The 24378-nt window shown below is 34.9% G+C and overlaps 2 protein-coding genes across 5 annotated transcripts; both read right to left on the bottom strand.

Moving 5' to 3' along the window:
* Nucleotides 1-274: 274 nt before the first annotated feature.
* Nucleotides 275-6463, bottom strand: LOC132606848 (ATP-dependent zinc metalloprotease FTSH 8, mitochondrial-like). 3 transcript variants are annotated; one of them, XM_060320501.1, is made up of 7 exons: nt 6309-6423; nt 5600-5712; nt 4595-4724; nt 3539-3988; nt 2537-3301; nt 2165-2392; nt 275-983 (listed from the first exon to the last, which is right to left on the bottom strand). In XM_060320501.1, the coding sequence occupies exons 3-7, from the start codon at nt 4682-4684 to the stop codon at nt 402-404; spliced, it is 2115 nt and encodes a 704-aa protein (XP_060176484.1). In that variant the 5' UTR covers nt 4685-4724; nt 5600-5712; nt 6309-6423; the 3' UTR covers nt 275-401. The 3 variants fall into 3 exon arrangements, with proteins under 3 accessions (XP_060176484.1, XP_060176483.1, XP_060176485.1); XM_060320500.1 differs by lacking the exon at nt 5600-5712 and having other exon boundaries at nt 6309-6463; XM_060320502.1 differs by lacking the exons at nt 5600-5712; nt 6309-6423 and adding an exon at nt 4896-5027.
* Nucleotides 6464-12256: 5793 nt separating this feature from the next.
* On the bottom strand, nt 12257-23595 carry LOC132606847 (ATP-dependent zinc metalloprotease FTSH 10, mitochondrial-like). 2 transcript variants are annotated; one of them, XM_060320498.1, is made up of 8 exons: nt 23385-23595; nt 23027-23273; nt 22881-22955; nt 21220-21350; nt 18910-19395; nt 17278-18072; nt 14578-14805; nt 12257-12926 (listed from the first exon to the last, which is right to left on the bottom strand). In XM_060320498.1, exons 1-8 carry the CDS (start codon nt 23430-23432, stop codon nt 12450-12452), a joined length of 2487 nt encoding a protein of 828 aa, XP_060176481.1. In that variant the 5' UTR covers nt 23433-23595; the 3' UTR covers nt 12257-12449. The 2 variants fall into 2 exon arrangements, with proteins under 2 accessions (XP_060176481.1, XP_060176482.1); XM_060320499.1 differs by having other exon boundaries at nt 17278-18045; nt 23385-23593.
* Between the last annotated feature and the right edge of the window lie 783 nt (nt 23596-24378).

Raw genomic sequence — 24378 nt, 5'->3', positions numbered from 1 at the left:
CTCGCTCTAACCATTTGTGTTTCAATTCATTATTTTGAGCATTTACATATATAAATATTTCTGACTTGTATGTACGAGCCAGTTGTTACCTCCCAGTCATTTTGACTACCTAAATTTGGAAGAAATAATGAGTAGCAACTAATCTATAGTGTTGTTTGAAATTTTTGGAGCACAGTGGATAGATTGAATCAACCTGGTGCAACATTTTTTTCGTCTTGGTTGCAATTTGTAATTTAATACGGCTTTATCATTAATTGGAAGAGCCAACCTCCTTTGACACAATAATCAAACCGCAAAAATTAAAAGACCATCGCAAAAATTTACAAGATATAACTATTCCTATATCTGCTTTTTACTTCATATAGTATTACATTTGGTTGTAGTTTTTTCTATTATTTTGTTCATATAATTTTCTTCTTCATTGTACCTTTCTTTACTAGAACCCATCCTTTAATTGCACATTTCCGCTTTACGCTTAAAGCCCCAACGTACCTCGTGCCTTTTTCTATCTTTTCTTGCGCTTTTTCGCCTTTGACAGCACTGACTGGGATAACCTCTGATTCCATAGGGATATCTTTAGTTTCTTCGTTCTCTTCTTTGAATCCTTGCTTGAACCTGTAATAGTTTGCGGGCTCACTACTCTCAAACGGGCGTTCACCCAATACCTGGACAAGATCTTCTTGATGAAGGACCTCCTTTTCAAGTAGCAATTCTGCAATGTGAGCTACATGTTCTCTGTGTTCCTCTATAAGCTGTAGAGTATGATCATATGCCTTGGCTACCCATTCTCTAACTTCATCATCAATAAGTGCTGCAGTCTTGCTACTGTAGGGCTTTGATGTCTCAGATGTATCTTCTCTTTGAGGAAAAGAAAGAAGACCAACTTTGTCACTGAAACCGTAGACTGCTACCTGGGCGTATGTCATCTTGGTCACTTTCTCCAAATCATTTTGAGCTCCGGTTGAGATTTTTCCAATCAAAACCTACTCAGAATCAAGTAGTTAATATCCATATGAACATTGTGAAAAAATATGAATTTAGTGAAAAATTGAAGGGTAGAAAAAAGCAAGCTGCTATTAAAGATTTAGGATGTGCTCGGTTGATCAAAAATTTTGGAAAACAAATTTTCTCTAGGAAAACAAGTTCCGTAAAAATGAGGAAAATGACTTCCCTAGTGGAAGTAGGGAAAACAAGTTCCACAAGTAGTATTCCATTGATCGTGTCCTCCCCACCCTCCAACACATCTCATCTCACCCCCACCTCCTTAGCCCCATCCCACCAGCCCACCCCTATCCCCCCGCCCCACCCACCTCCCATTGTATTGTCTAGATTATATACAAGTGCTTTTAGGATGATCCCCGCTTGTGCGATTACACTGGGTATGTTGTTGTTGTTGCTTTTAGGACAATATTTTTTGCTTACGTATCCAACACAAGAAAATAAGTAAGAAACCCACTTTTTTTCCTGGAAAACATTTTCTTTCATACTGAACACACCATTAAAGAGATTGTATTTTCAATAAGGTACGTCCTGACTAAACTTTGTGCAATAACGAAGTATTATATGTGAAGTGGCTTTTTAGGGTTATTCATTCTACAAGAACCCAGAGTCGTCATATTAAGGCCTACTTAATTGAGCAGCTTTTCTTTGAGGTTTAAAAACAGAGATTTGAATATGATCAAACTCATTCGGGTAATATTTAGGAACGCACTTAGGCGTGTAACTCTGTAAAATTTGGTGGAATGACACTGTTTTCTTAAATACCCCTTGAAAACTGCTCATTCATATTATGTCAGCAAAAAGGGTAACTAAAATGACATGCAGCAAACATCTTTGACGCCTACAAATATTTGATCATAACCATAACACAAGTAATTCATGTCACAAGGGATTCATCTTCTAGAGGCTAGCCATTTCCTTCCAGATTAGGGGCAGAGCGGATTATCAAAAAAAGGTGATTTCCTAAAGAGAAAGTCATTCTTGATTTCCCAGACCATATAAGGAGACAACAACCTTTTTTTAAAACCAATGTGGGACTCTCTTAACAGTCTTTGGCAGGAGTGGTTTGCATATGCATCCAGCATGATGAGATGTTTCCAAAAGATTAACTGATTAGTGCTGTAGGGAAAACATGTGAAAGCAAGGAGACAGTTGATAAATTTACCTGCTCAGCAGCTCGGCCACCAAGAGCCATACATGTCATATCAAATAGCTGCTCCTTGGTCATTAAAAGATTTTCATTGTGAACATATTGAGCAAATCCTAGTGCTGCTGTACCACGAGGAATAATTGTCACTTTAAGTAATGGTTCTGCATGTTCCAAGAACCAACCAGCAACAGCATGGCCAGATTCATGATAGGCAATTGTCCTCCTTTCCAGCTTGCTTATGACCTGCAGATTTCACAAACGTAGCTTTACGTTAGTATATTATGTTATCCAAACATAACCAAATTTTCCATTTACAAGTTCTTAACAGAACCTACTGGACTGCAATTTATAAAAGCATCTCCAAAAAAAGGTGATGAGATTGAATACCTTGTTCTTCTTCTCCAGACCACCAATCACCCTGTCTATTGCCGCCTCAAAATGTTGCATTTTGATTTTGGTACTCTCACTCCTCGCAGCAACCAAAGCAGCTTCATTACAAACATTTGCAATGTCTGCTCCAGCAAATCCCGGTGTTAGAGCAGAAAGCCTCTCTGAATAGAATGCTGCCTCTTGATCAATTTTCAACTTGTTCAAATAGATTTTGAAAATCTGTTCACGACCTTTTATGTCTGGTTTGTCAATGGTTATCTGGCGGTCAAATCGACCAGGCCTTAACAAGGCTTTGTCTAATATATCAAGTCTATTTGTTCCAGCAAGTACAACTACACCAGATGTGGTTGCGAATCCATCCATTTCTACAAGCAGTTGATTTAAAGTATTTTCACGTTCCTCGCCTCGAGAATAGCGTCCCCTCCCTCTTTCACCACCTATTGCATCAATCTCGTCGATGAAAATTATACTAGGTGCACATCGTCTTGCCTCCCGAAATAAGCTCCTAACTCTGGCTGGCCCAACACCAACAAACATCTGCATAAATTCTGACCCGGAAATAGAGAGAAAAGGTACACCAGACTCTCCTGCAGTAGCTTTAGCTAGGAGTGTCTTTCCAGTCCCAGGAGGACCCACTAGAAGAGCACCCTTAGGAATTTTGGCTCCTAACTCCTCATATTTCTTGGGATTCTTCAGGAAGTGAACAAACTCCATGATTTCTTGCTTGGCCTCGTCGCATCCAGCCACATCCTTGAAATAGACCTGCACTAAGAAAGTACCAATTGACTTTCCAAGAACTAATCATGAAAAAACTTGCATGCGTCGATAAGAAAATACACATTAACTCAATCCAAAAGAAAGTTTATGAGGTGAGAATTGTCCGAGACCATAGAGAGAGACAACCAATGTGGAACACCTAACATGAGTCATTTTTAAAATTTTCAGTGAAAAGACTGCTGATAATTTTAAAGCTGCACCAATAAACAAGCTAATTCTCACCTTATTCTTTGAATTTTTGTCCATCTTCATGAAATGCGCTTTACCAAAGCTAAATATTCCAAAACCACCTTTTCCACCCTGCAGTCTCCATCCCATATAACAAATGATAGCTAGATTGAATACTGATGCAAACTTCAGCATTACTTGAGACCAATCCAACTCATCGGCATATACAACAGGGACATAATTGTGACGGTCTATTCTCAAGTCTTCTTGTGCTTCCTTGAGATTCTCCTCAAATGAATCAACACTCCCAATGTAAAAATAGTACTTATAGTGGCTCATATTTCTTCTATCACTTGTAGGACCTTGAACTGTGTCATCACCAGTTTGATTGTTAAAAGGTAAGGAGCTCCTTACATAAACTTTGGCTACATCTTTGTCAGCAACAACAATTCGATCAACATGGCCCGGTTCAAGTAGCTTGTTTCTGAACTCTTGGAAGCTAATCTGAAAATTTGCATAAAGCAAATTAAGCATGGCAACGAGAAAATACAACCATCTACTGGAGATAAGAAAACACTGCCGCTCCCAGAAAATAAAATAATCCTGGTAAGTTGCCAGTCACCACTAAAAAGATTTAACATATATAGAATTCTCATTGCTTATTTAATTTCATCAGTATAATCCCCTTATATAATATTATTATATTTCTATAAATTCAAAATAACCAATTAAATTAGGAAGAATATGTTTCAAATTGGCAAGCTATAAATGAGATGCCAGGGTCACATGGTTGAGTGAAATAGCATGAGAATCGAAGTTTTATTAAATAGCAAACGGTTTTGAAAAGTTTTTAATTTCAATAACATCTAAATGAAGTAGAGTTCATCTCGAGAACCAACTCCAAAGCCGATTCTTCAAATGCAAACTAACAATTTCATCCATGAAAGTTTACCAAAACCTAGTTTCCAAATCAAACCCTACCTTGAAGACCCTCTGTCCGAGTGTCCTCAATTACTGTACAGTTAATTGTTCTTTCATTTCCATTTCTTTCACCAGGGTAATCCACAATTATGTAAAATTGGTCATAACAAATTCCTGGTCAGAACTAACCTCCTCCGGCTTACGATTGCTCACAAGTAAGATCGGTGACACAACAAAGCCAATAAATAGAAAAGGTAGTATATAGTGATATTTCTTCATGGAGTTCTCCTAAAGGTTTCCTTGCTCACTGCACTTTCCTCTGCCAAAGATTAAGCAAAAGCAAATAAATTCACCATATATAAATAAGCCAAAATGGAACCAAACGTTAATAAAATAAAATAAAATAAAAGAATGTGGAGGTCATGTCAGGTATTGTTAATCATCACGTATTTGATACATCAAAGCTTTCACAGTAAGAAAGTTTTAATACCTTATAAGTAGTGTACAATCTCTTTTACTCAATTTTTAAGACATAAGAGGCGAGACGATGCACAATGCATAATCTCGAAATCTACTGCTTACTACTTTTTCAGTTTGGGAACTCTCAATAGAAAAGCACAAGCAGTAAAGCAGAATACCCAATATCTCAACCAGCTTAGAAAAAATAGACAATTCGAGTCCCCGTTCTTCTAAAGCACACCCAAAATCTGCTCCACATTTTGATTTTCATCGCCATTCATAGATAAAGTATCCTCATTATGGAATAACATAAACGATTTATCCCACTTTGTAGGATTCATGACTTCATGAATAAGTATCCTTATCTTTCCTAATATTCCAGAATTGTGTTACTGATTTAGATCTCTTGCTGTCTCTAACCGATTTCTTACTAGTTTTGCACAAAGCTCTATAACCAGTTACTTGTATAAAGTACGTCTACACTTTTTTTTTTTTTTTGGATATATGTGAAGAACATCTCGACAGTATCTGTTTAATAATATAAAGTGTATATCAATACGTATGTATGCTTCGATATGATATCCGAAGTTTCTATATATTATATTGAACACACTTATGAAAAAGAAAACAGGTCCAACTTATACAATCCCTACATTTACGTATTCGAGAAAAGTTTTTTAGCTCACTTCAGTCAATCATATGTTCTCTAACATCAAATGCTCAACAACAACATACCTAGTGTAATCCCACAAGTGGGGTCTACGGACGGAGGGTAGCGTGTGCGTAGACCTTACCCCTATCTTGCACATGTAGAGAGACTGTTTCCGATAAACTCTAACATCAAAATGCTGATAAGTGAAAATCAACCAGCAATAAGGGGCTAATTCCTCAACTCAAGTGGTCACTCAAAAAATAAACTTTGGCCCAAAAATCCATTAAACCTGACCAAAAGGCCAAGTTGGCATGGCATGTCCAATTAGCTAAAATGCTAATATCATTTTTTTTTTTTTTTGTAAAACTAAATTGCCAATATGACTTTCCAAGTTAGCAACTAGAGCCAAATAATTACCAATAGAAATAAAAAATCAATTTTTACCAAGACCCAGATACATTTGGGTCTAGAAAATGCCAAAACTAAAAGATAATAAGATTCTTGATGATCTTGCCTGCAAAAAGGAGCTTCTTTTTAATAGAAAAGTTAATTACCAGCTCATCAACCTATTAATTATTTCAGCAAAATTACAACTTGGTGGACAAGATGATGGTTAAGCTTAATGACTAAGGTAACAAATTTCTTATATATTCACAATTTCAACATATGCTTCACTTGCTAAAAGACTAATGTACTGTAACTATAAGGTAAATAAGGTGTTAGTTTGGTAATATTATTTTGAAAACCTAGTATCATATTGACTATTATTAACTGAGAATATGATGAACTTACCTGTAATATGTTTGCAGAAATGACCTTAGCTTGATGGATAAGTTAGCGTGGCAAACAGGCCATCTAATTTGGCATATTTATATGTGTTTCTATCTATGTTTTGTTAAAGAAATTAAATGGGGTGGGGTTGTTTTTTATTCTTTTTTTCAAAGAATGGGTCAGTATTTTAGTTTTTGTTGTTGACTTGAAAAAGCATTTTAGCTTCCTTCCTGTTTAAGTCACATTATTTTTCAATTAGTTCGTTTCAGAAAAACGAAATTATATATTTAGAATTTATTAATTTATCATTTATTTTATCCTTAATTAACAATCTTATTGCTACACAAATCTATAGCATGTTTAAGGTGATAAATTTCAGAAGTGTTACAACCACAAGAATGATATGGGATGTTTAAGATCATAAGTTTTAAAAGTTTTTTTTTTTTTTTTAATTTCATGTCAATTTATAATAATCTCTATCTCTCTCTCTCTCTCTCTCTCTCTCTATATATATATATATATATATATATATAGTTGCAGGACATAAATCTGGTGACGTGGCACTCTCTAGAGCCAAAAAATATATTTATCTTTTTCCTCCTTTTTTGGATTTCCCCCCCTTTTCCCCTTTGTTTAAAGGGAAAAGGGTCAAAAATACCCTTGCACTTTGAAAAATGGCTAAAAATATCCTCCGAACTTATTTTGGATCAAAAATACCTCTCCCATCCTTAAAGTTTTTAAATATACCCCTGTCTTGACCGAAATTATCCCCTAAATAACCCGAAATTATTTTGTAAACCCGCTCCATCATTTAAACCCGACCCAACTAAATAATAACCCATAAGATCCCCTCATTCCCTTGAATTCCCTTAAACTTCAAACCTACGTATTGGGGGAATAAGGGGATCTTATGAGTTATTATTTAGTTGGGTCGGGTTTAAATGATGAAGTGGGTTTACAAAATGATTTCGTGTTATTTCCGTCAAAACAGAGGTATATTTAAAAACTTTAAAGATGATAGGGGTATTTTTTACCCAAAATAAGCTCGGAGTATATTTTTAGTCCTTTTTCCAAAGTAGAGGATTGTTTTTGACCATTTTCCCTTGTTTAAATACAAATCAAAATCTCTTACGGAGAAGCCATAGGACTCGCATCGTTTCGGGAAATAGAGGCAGTGCATTGTTCTGTTAAAAACACTATAATACACCGTTTACATTATTGTATAATTCCCTAAGTTTCTAACTGAATATTGTTCTTGAACAACAATGGTTAATCGTACCCTTTCAGTTTGTGCAAGAGGCTTGAGCAACCCAGTCCCTTACTTCTCGAAAAGTCATCTTTAGTGCGTTGTTAAAGAACTCCTCTGTATGAATATGGTCTTCTTCTTCGACCATATATTGCTAACATTGTAAGAGACAATTCCTTTATGAGTCCCTGTCAACACAACCCAGTTCACGAAAAGGTACCGTACGTATTGATTCACAACGATAGGCCAACAGTGGAATCACTATGACAAAGTTAGAGTTTGTATCTGGGCTAGTTACATCTAACTGGTGAGATTTATAATCGTTTTTATATCTAAATTTCAGTCCTTCCCTTGTACATATTTTGTTTAATTGTACCCTCTGTATGTTCTCACTTATTTGACAGCATATCCAAGATCATGGTTTCCTAGGGAGAAGGCCAGGAGAAAGGAAGTCCAAGCGAAATTAGAACTGGGTAAAGGAATGAAAAGTTTCTTCACCGAAGGTAATTGCAAAATCCACGGTGAAGACCCAACTGTTATTTATATCATGATAGTTTCAAGGCTCAAGAAAATGTCCTTGCCCTGAAGATTCAGGAACCAGAAAAGAGTCTACTCATATATTCCTGCCTTACAACTTTGCTAGAGCATCCTCTATATGAGTAGTTAATAAATTAAGTAACTCATCCCTCTACGTGGTAAAATGGTACGCAATCACAAATATCGACCGGTCGAGAGCTTCACACATTGAAAAGAGTTATGAACTTCCCGTGCTAATTTTCACTGCCAAAAAAAAAAAAATTGTGTTACCAATCAAGTAATATTCAAGTTAAGCTTTTGTGCAGGGATCGATGCACGCATTATAGTGTCATGACAAGTTCTCTTCGAGTGGACATTCTTTTCCGATCCTTATATTAAACCATTGGTATTCTCTTCTTTTCGTTTACTTAAATTTTATCTATTCTTGCCAGTTTTTAATACATTTAATATTAACATAATGATACAATATTTTCAGTTACTAATCTATTGTATAAATATAAACTTTATCCATTCTTTTCCAAGAGTAGTAAAAGGCCTTCTAGATAGATGAAAATAAAAAATTTCATATCAAATTTTTACTATTGAAGACCGAGATCACCTTGAGTTTCCAAGGATGAAGATATTGTTTAAAGACGGAAGAGGCAAGACAATTCTTAAGGTCCTTGATGTAATGTTATAATTTCAAAAAAAAAATACAATTACAATTACAATTCCATATTATGTTGTATTATTTTTCATCTTTATGTAAAGTCACAGTTTTATGTACAAAAGGAACATTGAAGAGCAATTTTATCTTTAAGATATTCGGTGTCCTATATTTTTTTGATAAATTATTCTCTATATATACAAAGGCGGGAATATAATTAGTTGATCAACAAGAAGGAAGACAAAGGTGAAGTTGTAGAAATGTTAGACCTGATGTCTAAAATGCTTTTTAAATAAACAACTGATTAAAAGGAAAGATAGCTTTTAAAAAAGTACATTAAAATTTGATCGATTTAGATCTGAAGTCTAAAATACTTTTTAAGTAAACAAATTATTAAAATATTCATTTAAACGTACACTTCTTCATTTATCTATTTCAAAAAATCTGCTAATGGAAAACCACTTCATCTGATCCTATTACTAAAAAAATATTATACACTTTATTTAGTCAAATATATAAAATAATTACTCTATTCATATAGACAAAAAATTTAATCTATTCCATCTCAAGTAAATTTATAACAGTACTAATTATATACTTAATTTTCAACAATATCCTTCATTTACTAATGTCCTGGTCGCACCGCGCGAAGCGCAAGCTACTTTACTAGTATAATATAAAGTTAGGCATAGATAAGGTGATGTGGCACCTCTCTATGACCACCATTTCTATTTATCTTTTTTTCTTTTTTTTGACATTTTTCATTCATTCTTTTCAATTAATAATTAAAAAAAAATCAACATTCATCATTAATTAAAGGAAACATTCGGTTACAGTCGAAAAGTATCCTTTACACTACGACCGTTGCTAAGACACTAAACGTCTCTAACAGGTTATTTCATCAAATCTCCTCTTACTTATAATCTCTTCCTCTTCTAATATGATCTTTTATTTGGATATTTTGGAAGAATCATATGATCATAGGTAACGCCTTGAGCCTTTGTTCTTTTGTCCAAAACACATTGGTGGTACATTTGATAAACGCCACCATCAACCATTTCCGTAGCAATTTTATTGTTATCGAGGAAGAAGAATATTGAACCAAATTCGACAAAGAATAAGGAAATGTTCGACAAATTCGAGAAAGAACCAAAAAGAATGACGAAGAAGAAAATTACCATGACTCTCAAAATCCCCCATGTGGTTTCTATCTTTTTTCTCCAAAAGTAAGTAACGTTCAAAGATAAATTACTGCTTGCACTTAATAGATTCAGTTTTCTATCCTCTTTTTATCTTCCAAAAAGACATTTTATTTGAATAGTAACGGTCCTAATTACTTTAATATATTCAATCTGTTTTTTCCTTGCAAAAAAAGGTGATGTTTGAATTGTAACGGCCTAAGTGTATCTTTGGTCTATGAACAATGGTTTTCATGAAATGCAATTATTTCGTTGATCACTACCTGAAGCATCAATTATTAATGCTTGGTACTTGGAAAATAAAACATGAAGGTGGAGGATTGATGACTTATTATCGATGTCGCAAGGATCTCAGATCTGAATGACAAAATTAATATATTTGGGAGTCAGGATGTATGATAAAAGCAGAAGATATTATGCAAGTATAAGTTAACATATTTTTTTCCCATACAATTTTTGACATATAGGAGGCAGAATTTAAACAATTGACATTACATCGATTTTCCGTAGCATTTAGCAATCAGTAATAATCTTAAAATTGTTGTCGATATTTTTTTACAAGACAAATGGATCTCACTTCTCCTAATTTTATACTTTGACAAGTATGTGGGAAATGGGGGTTTTGGCTTTATATTTTCTATCCTTAATTGCACTTTTCCCTCAATTAACCTAAAAAGTCTAACATTTTTTTTTTAATCTTTTATCTTCTCTATTTAAACTGCTTACGTTGCAATTATTAAAGTTTAAATTAAGGAGGTAATAGTAAGAAAGAGAGGGAAATGAAAGAAATAAGAAAGAAAGATAATACTGAAAGTAATGTCCGCGCGATCAAATATCAGTTGCTTCGTGGTAACACATAAAATAACAAAAAGTTCAAAGTCACGGAAAATAGGGGGTAAAAGAAAAGAAATAATAGATGGTAGATAAAAAATAAAATAAAAACTTTAGTTAAAAATCAAAAGTTTAATTATCTAATGAATGAAAAAATTGAAAACATATATACATGTATATAATATATACGTAATTAGATTAGGATAATTATGTAATTAACCTCCCATATATATACATGTACTATAAGAAAATCTGGAAATGAAAAATGTAATTCATCTAAAGAAAATTATTTGTACATGTGTTTTTACGAAATAAATATAGCATTAACTTTTATATGCATATTCATGAAAAAAAAATCTACTCTGACTCAACTAAATTAAAATATTTTTGAATTCGCTAATATTCTTATAATCGCGCGAAGCGCGGCCAATTTTTCTAGTATCATATAAATCAGAACGAAGGGAATATTTAGCATGCTTACTTGACTTTCCTATCAGATACCATAGAATTCTACTGTCAAATTTAATTTTGAGCAACTAAACATAAGTTCAATAATTTTAAGAAAATAAAAATTGATTCAGTGACTTTTGTAATTAAAGAAAAAGCTTAAATTGACGGCTATTTGAAAATTAAACACCACAAATAACGCGTTCATATTTTTGTTTTTTTTATTGTTCTTTTGATATAATTGGTTTGCAGAGACGGAGTAAGTTCCAAATAATATGCCTTATTGTCTTATTGAGACACATTGTTCCAGCTCCATTTATGTAGCAAATGCCAGGAGTATTTCCCTAAGACGTTATATACAGCTGAAACTTAAATTACCAACTTTGAATTCATCTTTTAATACTCTTATCTGCAATTTAATTCTAAAATGCATTTTGCTTTGAAACATTTTCATTTGACTAAACTAAATTTGGAACTTGGAAGCAATAATGGGGAGGTACTTTCTGCTTCAAAATAATTGAAGTTTTAGACTTAAACATTAAGGAATTTACTTACTCCTAAAAATTAGCAGGTATATTGACTAAAATATTCTTAATTAAGATGAGTTTTGAAATTATAACAAGCATTAAATTTGTTCATTCAATTAGAATGTGTCAACGGTAAATTTGAAAAAAGAATAACATACCTCTAGAGGTTAAATCCTCAAATATTTTGGAATCGGAGGGGGTGGCAACTAATCTACGGTGGATAGATTGAATCGACCTGGTGCAACAATTTTTCGTCTTAGTTGCAATTTGTAATTTGTTAAGGCTTTAGCCATTATTAATTGCTGCAATTTCAGTAACCTTTGAAGCGTTTTCCATCCAATTGTAACTTATTCAATGGCATTTTAAAAATAGTTAAGTTTTCTTATTTGCTAAAATGGACAAATAAAATAATACGGAAGGAGTAATATTCACTTATTCAGCAGCCCTTGCTCAAAGCTATAACACAGGCACCTGTAAAAATGGAGGGAAAAATACCAGTAACTTAAGTTAAAATTCATTAGAAACCTAAACAAGAGTTCACCATAGTAATTCTCTCTTTTTTGTGTTTTCATTTTTCGCAATAAATATTAAATGGTTCTTGGGGTACACAACTTCGAAAAACCATGTTTGTATTATTAATATCAGGACTAATAATTTTTACAACAATTTAAAATTTTAAAGTTCATTCCAGACATTGGCTACCCTGCATTGTCAGTTACAAGCCCACAACTATACTGGGACAACATCCGGTACAACAGGCGATGATCCATCATCTTCCGCAGTCTTTCCCTCAGTGCTATCTTTGGTTTCTTTGTTCTCTTCTTCGAATCCTTGCTTGAACCTGTCATAGTTTGTGGGCTCACTACTCGTAAATGGGCGTTCACCCAAAACCCGTACCAGATCTTCTTGATGGAGGACTTCCTTTTCAAGTAGCATCTCTGCAATCTTAGCTACATGTTCTCTGTGTTCCTCTACAAGTTGTACAGTCCGGTCGTATGCCTTGGCTACCCATTCTCTAACTTCATTGTCGATAATGGTTGCTGTCTTGCTACCGTAAGGCTTTGACTCGAATGCATCTTCTCTTTGTGGAAACGAAAGGAGACCAACCTTGTCACTGAAACCATATACTGCTACCTGGGCATAAGTCATCTTGGTGACTTTCTCCAAATCATTTTGAGCTCCAGTGGAGATCCTCCCAATCAAAACCTACTCAAACATTAATATTCATATGAGCATCGTAAAAATCTGATTCACTAGTCAAAATAACGTGCAAAGCCAAGCTGCTATTAAAAATTTAAAGATGCCCTGCCTTTTCAGTAAGGTAGTGACTTAATGTTGTCCCACAACGAAGTATCACGGGCAGAGTTCCTCAGCAAAAGGTATTTTTTCTATATGAATCTAGTCATCAAAATAAAGATCTAGTAATTTGTTGAGCTGCTGCTTCTTTTTTTGGGTTGGAAAGTGAATAATTGGTTAGGACCAACCCATTATGGATTACTTAAGATAATACACACTCAGACGTATTGATCTGTAAAAGTTGGTACACGACTAGAAAATTAACCATTCATATTATGATAGTTCCATCATGCAACTTAGATGCCTAGATTTTAGAGGCAAAGCAGGTTACCAGAAAGTGAAAATGATTCATATTTCTCAAAAAGGAAAAAGTCCTACGAGTCCTTCAAAGTTTTGAACCAAGTTAATTAAGTTCAAATGATCTTTAACTCCGCAACTTGAAACCTTATGCCCTTCACAAAGCACATACGATTCAGATTACAGAATAACAACAAATTTGAAGGCGGCATCTGTCCAGAGCATAAAAGAAATTCTACACGTGTCAAAGAAGTAGGGATGGCACACGGGCAAGGTGAAGAATTAACCCGCCAAAGTTTTAACCCGTTTAGCATTTTCCTTGTTTACAGCGTGCCCCACCCTGTCCGATTTAATTTCTTTTTGTAAACTTTCTTTACCAGATTACAATGCTCTATTTAATAGTTATAACTTTTTTCAATTTTAACAACAGTTTAGAAAACAAAATCAATGTTTGTTAACAAAAACTCCAACATAAATTTTACTTTTCTATAAAAATCTAATAGTATGACTAAGAAAAGCAGAATTTATAAGTTATCAGTATTGGTTGATCACTAATTTATATCCCTACCAGGAACTAACAAATAGAACAGAGATAGCACAAAAATAGAAGTGTAGTTTCACGAATTCAAGTATTAAGTTTATCATTTCTCATTTAAAAACCAATAAAGAAAGTAACACTGTTGATGTAAAAACACCTTCTTTTTTTTTTTTTTTTTTGAGAAGGTAACAGTAATGTAAAAACACCTATTTCACGTAAAGGTAAACGAAAACATATTTGATATAACTAGAAAAAAAAAACTGAAGCAAGTAAAACACAGTAACCATGGTAAAATAGAAAAAGTTCCTCCCTCCGTCCCATTTTATGTGACCGTAAGCAAGAACGACTGATTTTGAAACTTGTGGTCTAAAACAAGCTATAGACAACGTGTGGCTATAGATCCTCTCATTAAGGGTAAAATGGGTAGTTTAAAGTTTAATCATTTCTACATATAAAAAGTACCATTTATTTTTTGGCACGGATTGAAAGGAAAGTGTGTTGCATAAAATGGGATAGAGGAATTATGAACTATAGATACAGTTACCAGTTTCCCCACAAAAACAAAAAACAAAAAAGGATAGAGGAAATGTTTTTCTGTATAGAGTGCTTAGCATGAACGGTTTCATACATGCGCATCCCATGTGGTGACAATGTTTTCAATAAATTAAGTCTTAATGCCAATAGGGTAAACATAAGAAAGTAGAGAGAGAGAGTTGATAAATGTACCTGCTCAGCAGCTCGGCCACCTAGAGTCATGCATGTCACATCAAATAGTTGTTCTTTAGTCATCAAAAGGTTTTCACTGGGAACATACTGAGCAAATCCAAGGGCTGCTGTACCACGAGGAACAATTGTCACTTTAAGCAAGGGCTCCGCATGTTCCAAGAACCAACCAGTAACAGCATGCCCAGCTTCATGATAGGCAACTGTCCGCCTTTCCAGCTTGCTTATGACCTGCCAAAACCATGAAGGTTACTTTCAATTATATTATGTCATCCAAAAAACAAAAAAAAAGTCATCCCATTTGCAAGTCCTTACGAGAATCTAAAGATTGTCGGCAAGCAATTTTCAAAAGCATCTCAAGAAACGTCGAACCAAAGCATACATCACCCGGGTCAATATTCACCAAGTACCCTTTTTATTTTGGGTAAAAAGAGAAGACATAGAAGCAAGAGGAAAGAAAAAGGAATCCAAATATCATCTAAAGTCATCAACAAGTAGGTAGAAGGGTGTTGAGGCAAAGAATATCATCTGCGAAAACCACTACAATTTTTTGGGAGGGGTGAGGGGTTGCAAGACAAACTGAAGGTTAACAATAACCAGTGAGACAGTAACCATACCTTACAAAGTAGTTTTTAGAGTCCTCGGGTGTAGCAGCAAATGAAAAAAAGCTCAATTAATACAGACAAGATATCCAACTCAATTGGCTCTAAACAGTTAAAATATTGAATATATATGAACCTCTGATGTGATACTCACACACACACACACACACAAAAAAAAAAAAAAAAGGGCACTGGATGACAGAATATTCAAAAGAAGTGCTACTCTAGAGGTTCAAAGTCAGATGACAACGGCAATTCTTGAAATATAGGACAGGTTGAATTAGTTCCTTCCAATACAGCAAACATCTACACATAAAATTTTAAGGCAGAATACGTAGCCCCCCCCCCCCCCCCCCCCCCCTTCTCTCAAACTTGTCATGTTTTTTTCAGTGCGCACCCAAACTAATTTTAGTCCTAAACTCCTAATTACCCCCGTTAACACTGTATTTCGATAGTCTAGACCACCTCAAACAATTGGATCTCAGTTGAGAGTTCACACGCACTATCCACATAGGAAATTCATCTGATGTGGCTGCAAACTTGCGCAAGAAATTATTTTTGGCAACCAAAATAATAAGAAAAATAAAAAAAGAACACAATTTCGGTTAAAAATAAAACACTGGAAATATGAAAAGGCCCCTTTTAACCAAAAGACTCATCTCTTTTCTTCAGTTTAGTTTGTCTAACATTTGAACCTTAGGGTTTTCTTCTTCGACATTTCTTCTTGAGATTTTCGATAATTATTCTCGAGTGAGTTGGGTGTTGGTGAGAGGATTCATCTTCTGGGTTTTGTGGGTTGTTTTAATGGTTAATTTCCGAACAGTTGTGGGAAAATCTTCCTTAAAAACAGCTTAGATTTCTGGTGGCTGTTTTTGATGTTTATTTCTGGTGGATGTAAAGTTTATGAATGTTGGTGGCTGTTTTGTTGAAGGAGATCGGTGGATGTTTTTGTAAATGCACTTCGATGGCAAACTACCTGTCCAGTTTTAACTTCCAATTGGTCTGTTTCTAGTCCAATTTTTCTGGGTCTATTGGCCTGTTTCTAACCAACTTTTTCTGGGTTTATTAGGCTATTTCCAGCTGATATTTTGAGTTTAGGCTGCAATTGTCCAGTTTACAAAGGCGCAAACACAATCATATAAATTCAACCAAACTAAGAAATGTTATCTAATAGTAAAAGAGACCAAAACAAATGGGGAATGAAATTAGCATATGAGAAACAAAGATGTAGCAATAGCTGAAACTTTATGGGAGAAGAAGGCAATAGGAAGAAGCAAAACTAATTGTTGGGAATGGAATTAAAAATAAGCAAAATGGTTATTTCAGGCTTTTTCCCGTTTAAATTATCTGATGAGGCATTATAATTACGCTCTCACGCGCCCCATATCAAGTGAAACCACTTTCTCTGTCAGGTGGCACTTCGGCGATGTCGAGGATATCGAAATGCCAGGTTCAGAGGGTAATTTGGACTAAAATTAGTTCCGGTGTTCACCGAATAAAACGACGACAAGTTTAGGGGGAAGGCGGGTATTTTGCCAAATTTTAAAGTATCCTATCTTATGTGACAGTGTTCCCAAGCCTCTACGAGACTGTTCACCCACCACGTAATGCTCTTCTCGTCACAGCAGAACTCAACAGTCTCATTGAATTACAGTACAGATCCTAATATGAAAAGGTAAAAATATTTTATTCATCCAAATTGTAAAACAGAAGAGGAATTTACTTTCTAAGAGTTGAGGCGTTTTATCTAAGTTCAGATGGTGGAACATCGTATCAACATCCCAATTGCCCCCAAAGAAATAAAGCAAACCTCTCCTAACAAACAAAGACTCATCAATCATCATAACCCAAACTAATATAACTTTCTCACAGCTACTAAGCAGTAGATTTGTAATATCCAGTACTGATGGATATTGGACCAAAGCACTTGCAAGGACAAGTCAAATGAATCCTAACATTATCAGACTAAGCAAATGGCTTCAATAGCCAAGATGAACAGAACATCATAGAAAATGCTACGGGTACACTTCCCTATGTTGTCATGGAAACATGAGACAGAAAAGTAGATAGTGGAGGGGAAAACAGTGAGAAGATCCAATACCTTATTCTTCTTCTCGAGACCACCAATCACCCTGTCTATTGCCGACTCAAAATGTTCCATGGTAATTATTGCACTCTCATTCCTAGCAGCTATTAGAGCAGCTTCATTACAAACATTTGCAATGTCTGCTCCAGCAAATCCAGGTGTTAGAGCAGCTAGTCTCTGTGAATAGAATGCTGCCTCCTTGTCAAGTTTCAACTTGTTTAGATATATTTTGAAAATTTGGTCACGGCCTTTGATGTCTGGTTTATCAATGGTAATCTGACGATCAAATCGACCAGGCCTTAACAAGGCTTTGTCTAATATATCCGGTCTATTCGTGCCAGCAAGTACAACTACACCAGCTGTGGTTGCAAATCCATCCATTTCTACAAGCAGTTGATTTAAAGTACTTTCACGTTCATCATTTCCTCCAGCAAAGCCTCCCCGCCCTCTTGCTCGACCAATAGCATCAATCTCATCAATGAATACTATACTAGGTGCACTTTGTCTTGCCTCCTGAAATAGACTCCTAACTCTAGCTGGCCCAACACCAACAAACATCTCCATAAATTCTGACCCAGAAATCGAGAGAAAAGGTACACCAGATTCTCCTGCTGTAGCTTTAGCAAGAAGTGTCTTTCCAGTCCCAGGAGGACCCACAAGCAGAGCACCCTTAGGAATTTTGGCTCCCAACTGCTCGTATTTCTTGGGGTTCTTAAGAAAGTGGACGAACTCCATGATTTCTTGCTTAGCCTCATCACATCCAGCCACATCCTTGAAGTAAACCTGTATCAAGAAAGTGCCAATAACTTTCTAAGAACTAATCATGAAATATCATGGCATGTATCATTTTAAATTGGCAAAGTCATAGATGGACCCCTGAACTTGTCCTGATTTTTCATTTAGACCCCTTAACTAAAACGTTGACCATCTGGACCCTCGAACATAAGATAAAATGTGCCATTTGAACCCCTCGTGCCAGCTGGGCACACGCGTGCAGTACACTTGCAGTGACATGGAAAAATAGACCAATAAAAATAAGCCATGTCAACAAAAAAAATTAATTTTAAGAAAAATTAATTTTAAAATCTATTTAAATAATTAAAAAAATTGAAAAACCCAGCCCATCCTCTTCGATAGCCCACTTCGCCGCGGCCACTGCTTCCGCCGCCGCCGCCGCCTCAAAATCTATTTAAATAATTAAAAAAATGGTGCCGTTTTTTATCGGAGATTTGTTTAAATAGATTTTGAAGTGGAGCAGCGGCGGAGGCAGTGGCGGCGCCGAAGTGAGCTATTGGAGAGGATGGGTTGGGTTTTTCAATTTTTTTAATTATTTAAATAGATTTTAAAATTATTTTTTCTTAAAATTAATTTTTAATGATTAAAAATTTTAAAAAAAGAAAATTTTTGGTCTCTCACGCTCTGCTTAAAGCAGTGCACTGCACGCGTGTGCCCAGCTGGCACGAGGGGTTCAAATGACACATTTTATCTTATGTTCGAGGGTCCAAATGGTCAACGTTTCAGTTAAGGGGTCTAAATGAAAAATCAGGACAAGTTCAGGGGTCCATCTATGACTTTGGCCTTTTAAATTTTCCATTTCAAAACATTAGTACTTTTGAAACAGCACGAATAACATAAAGTGATTCTCACCTTATTCTTTGCATTTTTATCCGTCTTGGTGAAATTTGCTTTTCCAATATTAAATATTCCACGACCACCTTTCCCACCAGGGCCTCCCACTCCTATGCCACCCTGCACTCTTCGCCCCATATAATAAAGGACAGCCAGAATCAACATTGTTGGACCAAACCTCATCATTTCTTGGAACCAATTCAATTCATCAACATACACCACAGGAACATAATTGTGATGGTCTATTCCCAAGGCTTCTTGTGCTTCCTCTAGCTTCTCCTCAAATGACTCGACACTCCCAATGTTAAAATAGTATTTGTAGTGGCCCGTGTTTCTTCTACCATCTGTACCACTTGTAGGACCTTGAACAGTGTCATCACCTGTTTGAGTAATGCCAGGTGCAGAACTCCTCACATAAACTTTGGCCACAGATTTGTTGGAAACAACAATTCGATCAACAAGACCAGGTTCAAGTAGTTTGTTTTTGAATTCTTGGAAGCTAATCTGAAATTTTACATAAAGTGTTAATAACCATGATAAAGAGAAGAAAGATAAAGAAGGCCACCAACTAACAAAGATAAGATAGAATTGCCGCTCTTAGAAAATAAAAACCTGCTCAGTCACCAGTCATCACTGAAAGGATTTAATATACACAGAAGTCACACAGCTTCATTAATTTCAAACCCACGCTAAAAGAAGTTCTTCATCAATACAATCCACTTTTGTTTTTCCTATTTTTATTGTTATTGTTATCGCTATTGTTATAGATGTCAACATAATCATCTTGAGTGACGACAATATATAACCGATATGCAAGTGACTACCAGGTGGGATGAAATAGAGTCAGTACTGAGGTTTCATTTCTCATTCTTGTATGTTGCTTTAACAAGTATACAATCTTCTATCCAGTATCCAGATTCCAGCGGAGTCATTACTAAACTTGTCGATGAGTTATATTTCAGACTAAGTAAAAAGTTTATAAGGAAATGCAGGTGAGGTTAATTGCTCATGTATTTCATTATTCGAATTCAATTAAAATCGTGCACTATTTTCTTGTTCTAGATGGATTTATTTCTCTTCTTAGGTTTATGCTCTACTAAGGCAAATAGCTGCTCCGTCTGGATTTGCACATACAGGACAAACAGGTAGCACTGTCTCTGAATATAAAACATTTGAATGAAAAAACATTAAATTATCCATGAACCAGTACATGGTATAAGAACATAAATCTTTCAATCATCAGTCAGACTATGTACAAGACAAGCTCAGGTATTCCAATACCAATATACTACAAGTTAATCTATTTACATGCGCAGGTCGTCTTGGGGGGAGGAAGAAGTAACGGTTGCAGACCAGAAGAACAACCTTATATGAGAAGGCTGTAACTCCATAGTAGAGTTTTTAAATAAATATTTAGTTATGTTAATTCAAGTTTCTTCTTGGGTTCAGGTTCATGGTGCATCTGCAATAAAGCAGCATCTCCATGGATCACTAATAAGATGAGCAAACCTTTTTCTCATTCATGGTTTGTATCTCAAAAATCATTTATCGGGAGAAACTGACAAACAACTTTTAAACAATAACTGCGTTTGAAATGTTTCTGGGACAAATATTTGTTCAGAAAACAATGAAAAACACCTAAAATCTGTTTTGGTTTTTAAGGAAACTTTCTGGCTTCTTTTGCAAAATTAAGTTTGTTTACAAACCAAACAATATTGTTTATTTTAAATGCTGTTTCTAAAAGTTCCAATCAAATGTCATCCAAAGCCCAAAAAATGCAAGTGATACCTTCCACAGACACTAACGCTGAATAGTCAATTTCATCACTCTGGTCTCCCCCAAAAAAGAAGTATCAACTATTGGACAGCTAAATCAATCAATCTTTTTTTTAATGGGAACTTTGGGTAGCTATATTAATCGATCTTTTTAAAATGGCATTAGGTTTCTAAAATGTTTCCGGACGACATTTCCAAAAACTAAAACTAACGCGTGTTTGGAAACTTAACCCATTCTTCTAAACCAACTCACAACTTCTGTCCGTGGAAGTTCCAAAACCAATTCCCCAAAATCAGTCCCTACCTTGAACACCCACTATCATAGTATCCCCATTTACTACTAGAGCCAATTGCTCTTTCGTTTCCCCTTCTTGCAAAAAGGCAAGCCATGATTACAAAGAGTTGGTCCTAATAATAGATATCAACACGATTACAATCAAGTGCACATTGAACTCACACTCCATAAGGCACTAAACTTGTCCTCCCAGAAAAGAAAGAGAAAGGGGCTGAAACAATGAAAACTCGAAATGGAGAAGTGTTGGTTAAGACTAACCTCCTTCTGCTCGCGAGGACCGAGAAGTGTTGATGATAGAATAAACCCAATAAATAACAAGGGTGTGAGAATATTTTGATATTGCTTCATGAAGTTCTCCTGAGGGTTTCCTTGCTCACCTGTACTTTCCTCTGCCAAAAAGAAACCAAAGATAGTTAATCACCATAGACAGAACACAACATGAAAGAGGAAAAGTATGTGGAGGTCATACCAGCAATTGTTACTTATTACTTGTCTCATACTCTATTATACAGAATGCAATAACATTACATTTTGTAAATTTATAGCAAGTGTATGCTCCTAACCTACTAGAAACTCAGTACCATAAACTTCCTCGCACAAAGATTACCTTCACAAGAAAGTCAATTAAGTATCTCCTTGTCCACTGGAAGTATTTAATTTAGCAAGCTTCAGTTCAACTATACAAAATTAAAAGAACATATTGTCCCTTGTTTAAAATTTGAGTGTGCAAACTGATATTTAAAGTAAACAAATATCTTTCTTATTATTTAACGAAAAAGGTCAAAATGCCCCTAACCTATTGGATATGTTTTTTGTCATTGCCCTTCGTTAACCTATCGGACCCTAAATACCCCACCTGTCATCTTATGGTTCAAATACACCCCCAGACAATTAAAAAGGTATAAATATGCCCCTCGAACTAACGGCAGAAACCAACCTTGGAGCATATTTGGACCTTTTTAATTGCTTAGGGGTATATTTGAACCATTTCAATGTTTCAGGGGGCATGCTTCAAATTATTTCATGTGCCGTAAAATATGTATACTTTGAGAGTTGCTATTGAAGACATCCAATTCCCAGTAGAATCTTACAATCATAGCAAAGTGTGTAATCTTAACCTACAAGAAACTCTACCATAAACTTCCATACGCAAAAGTTGCCTTCACACTAAGAAGTTTTTAATCCATGAATTGCATAAGCAGTGAACAGTCTGTTAAGACAATGGACCACACAAGGCATACTGCAGAATATCAATGTCTACTTCTACACATTCAATTTAAGCAAATAAGCCCTATTCTCCTTGTTAATTCACATCCTCTCATCTTCCCAAGCTTTTCAGAATAGTATAAATGATTTGAATTCTATAATCCAATTCTATCCCAGTTGTAAACTTCTATCACAGTTCACGGGTAAGTATTCCCATCTTCCTAACATTTTGAATAGTATAAACGATCTAGATCTCTAACAACTATCTCTAACCATTAACCAATTACTTAGTAGTTTTTCAGAAAGTTCTAATACCAATGTGTATAGTAATCCAAAGTTCTACTTGTTAAAAAGTCCCATTTCGGATATGGGATGGATAATTGGTCTCCTTATATGGACTTGGGCAATCCAGTTAACGAGGTCTGGGCGTGTGGAGGAGTATTAAGAAGTCCCACATCGAATATGGAATGGGTATCTAGTTTCCTCATATGGACTTGAGCAATCCTCCCCTCATGAGCTAGCTTTTGGGGTTGAGTTTGGCCCAAGATCCATTCTTTACACTACTTAATCATATCGAACATACTTTAATAAATGTAAACTCAGCTCGAATCGAAATATTCCCTATCTTTACACATTCAAGTAAAGTCTAGTAATTTATCATAACTAATTTATGTAACTGAACATCAAATTTAACTGATTAAAGCATTGTATACCTTTGCCCGACTCCGCCTTTTGATTGTTCCCTTTCGGTACTTCTTTCTTATTCTTTGGATAATAGTTCTCATAGCCTACAAAATCAAAACACAACAATAAACAATCCATCACCACAAAAAAAAAAATTGAAAATAATTATTCTCACTTCTTTTCTTTGATCCTTGGCTACAAAAAAACCTCCTCAAACTCGAGTTTGCAAGAAATGAATCCACTTCTGACAAAAATGCCCTTTGCAAATTAGCCTTATTAACACCTTGCTTTCCAGCTCCAACAGATGCCAAATAACTTCTCACAAACCCTAACCCGCCATTAACGCGTGTAATGCACGCATTTTGTGCTGCCACGTCATCCAAAATTGCATACCTCACACCATAACCACCCGAAACTAATACCTGCTCAATTTGAATTTTTAAAAAAAAAAAAAAAAACATAATAACAATATTAACCTAAATAAACTCAGATAATAAGCAAAAATTACAAAGTTGTATAAAATTACAACTTACTTTATTAATAGTCGAGCGAGAAGTCTTGGAAATACGTGAAATCATCATCCTTCTGATGATCTAAACATGAATTTCTTCAGAATAATCAAATCCCTAAATATTGAATTGGATTAAATTAAAGGTACAGAAAAATGGTTATATTTCAGTTTGAAAAGGTAATTTAAGTAAATATTATTTAAATGAATAAGTGACCTTTATTTGAGGTTGCTTAGATGAGGAAAATCGTAGAAGTTTGTAATAACATAGACCGACTTGGTTACGTAGTTAATTATGGACCGGTCATTTTTATGGGCTTTATTTTAAGGTTTGCTTGGTTGTCGAACAAGAAAGGGTAGTTGCACAGATAAACCATTTTGGGACACCTATTTAAATGATAGCCGAAGATATTGTAAGTTTAGCTACTTTGGAAAAAAATTCAGTTATAAACAATTTATGAGTCAAAATTACATATTCATAGCCTATATTTTAAATTACAAACCTACAGCCCAGTATTTCATGGCACAACTTGAATATTCACCTTTATACAATAATATACAACTTTATACAGTTACTGTAGACAATGTATACATCTTGTATAAAAGTTTATAATAATGTATAAGACTAGTATACAATATTATACAACAATATAAAACTTTATACATCTACTGTAGATAATGTATAAATCTTTGTATAAAAGTATATAATAATGTATAAGACTAGTAAAAAACTGACGAGAAAAAAAATGGCTATGGCGGGTAATTTAAAAAAGATGGACTAAAACGGATAAATATTTTGTCATAATTGGCATACAGTATAAAATTCCCAATAATTTTCACATATGGGATCGAAGTTATTAATTTTGTGTTCGGAGTTATGAGTTTCACTTGAAGTTTGTTATATTACTTGTGCAAAAATATTTTTGTTTGAAGTTTGCCGTGAGTGTCCGATACGTCCAAAATCTTCTAATGAAGTTTGGTCTAGCAGTCTAAAACTTCAGAAATTTCCAGTGAAGTTT

The sequence above is a fragment of the Lycium barbarum genome, chromosome 8 (genome assembly GCF_019175385.1).
Source record: "Lycium barbarum isolate Lr01 chromosome 8, ASM1917538v2, whole genome shotgun sequence".
In the NCBI taxonomy this organism is placed as follows: domain Eukaryota; kingdom Viridiplantae; phylum Streptophyta; class Magnoliopsida; order Solanales; family Solanaceae; genus Lycium; species Lycium barbarum.
The sequence above is the reverse complement of the archived record's forward strand: the minus strand, read 5'-3'. Positions and strand labels throughout refer to the sequence as shown.

Excerpts from the sequence above, each read along its gene's own strand:
- LOC132606848 (XM_060320500.1), bottom strand. The coding sequence starts at position 4,684 with ATGAAGAAATATCACTATATACTACCTTTTCTATTTATTGGCTTTGTT. Across the intron at positions 3,302-3,538 it reads ACAAAAATTCAAAGAATAAG|GTCTATTTCAAGGATGTGGC; the intron begins GTGAGAATTAGC and ends TTCTTAGTGCAG. Across the intron at positions 984-2,164 it reads GTGGCCGAGCTGCTGAGCAG|GTTTTGATTGGAAAAATCTC; the intron begins GTAAATTTATCA and ends GATTCTGAGTAG.
- LOC132606847 (XM_060320498.1), bottom strand. The coding sequence starts at position 23,432 with ATGATGATTTCACGTATTTCCAAGACTTCTCGCTCGACTATTAATAAA. Across the intron at positions 22,956-23,026 it reads CCAAGGATCAAAGAAAAGAA|GCTATGAGAACTATTATCCA; the intron begins GTGAGAATAATT and ends TTGATTTTGTAG. Across the intron at positions 18,073-18,909 it reads ATAAAAATGCAAAGAATAAG|AAAGTTATTGGCACTTTCTT; the intron begins GTGAGAATCACT and ends ATTAGTTCTTAG.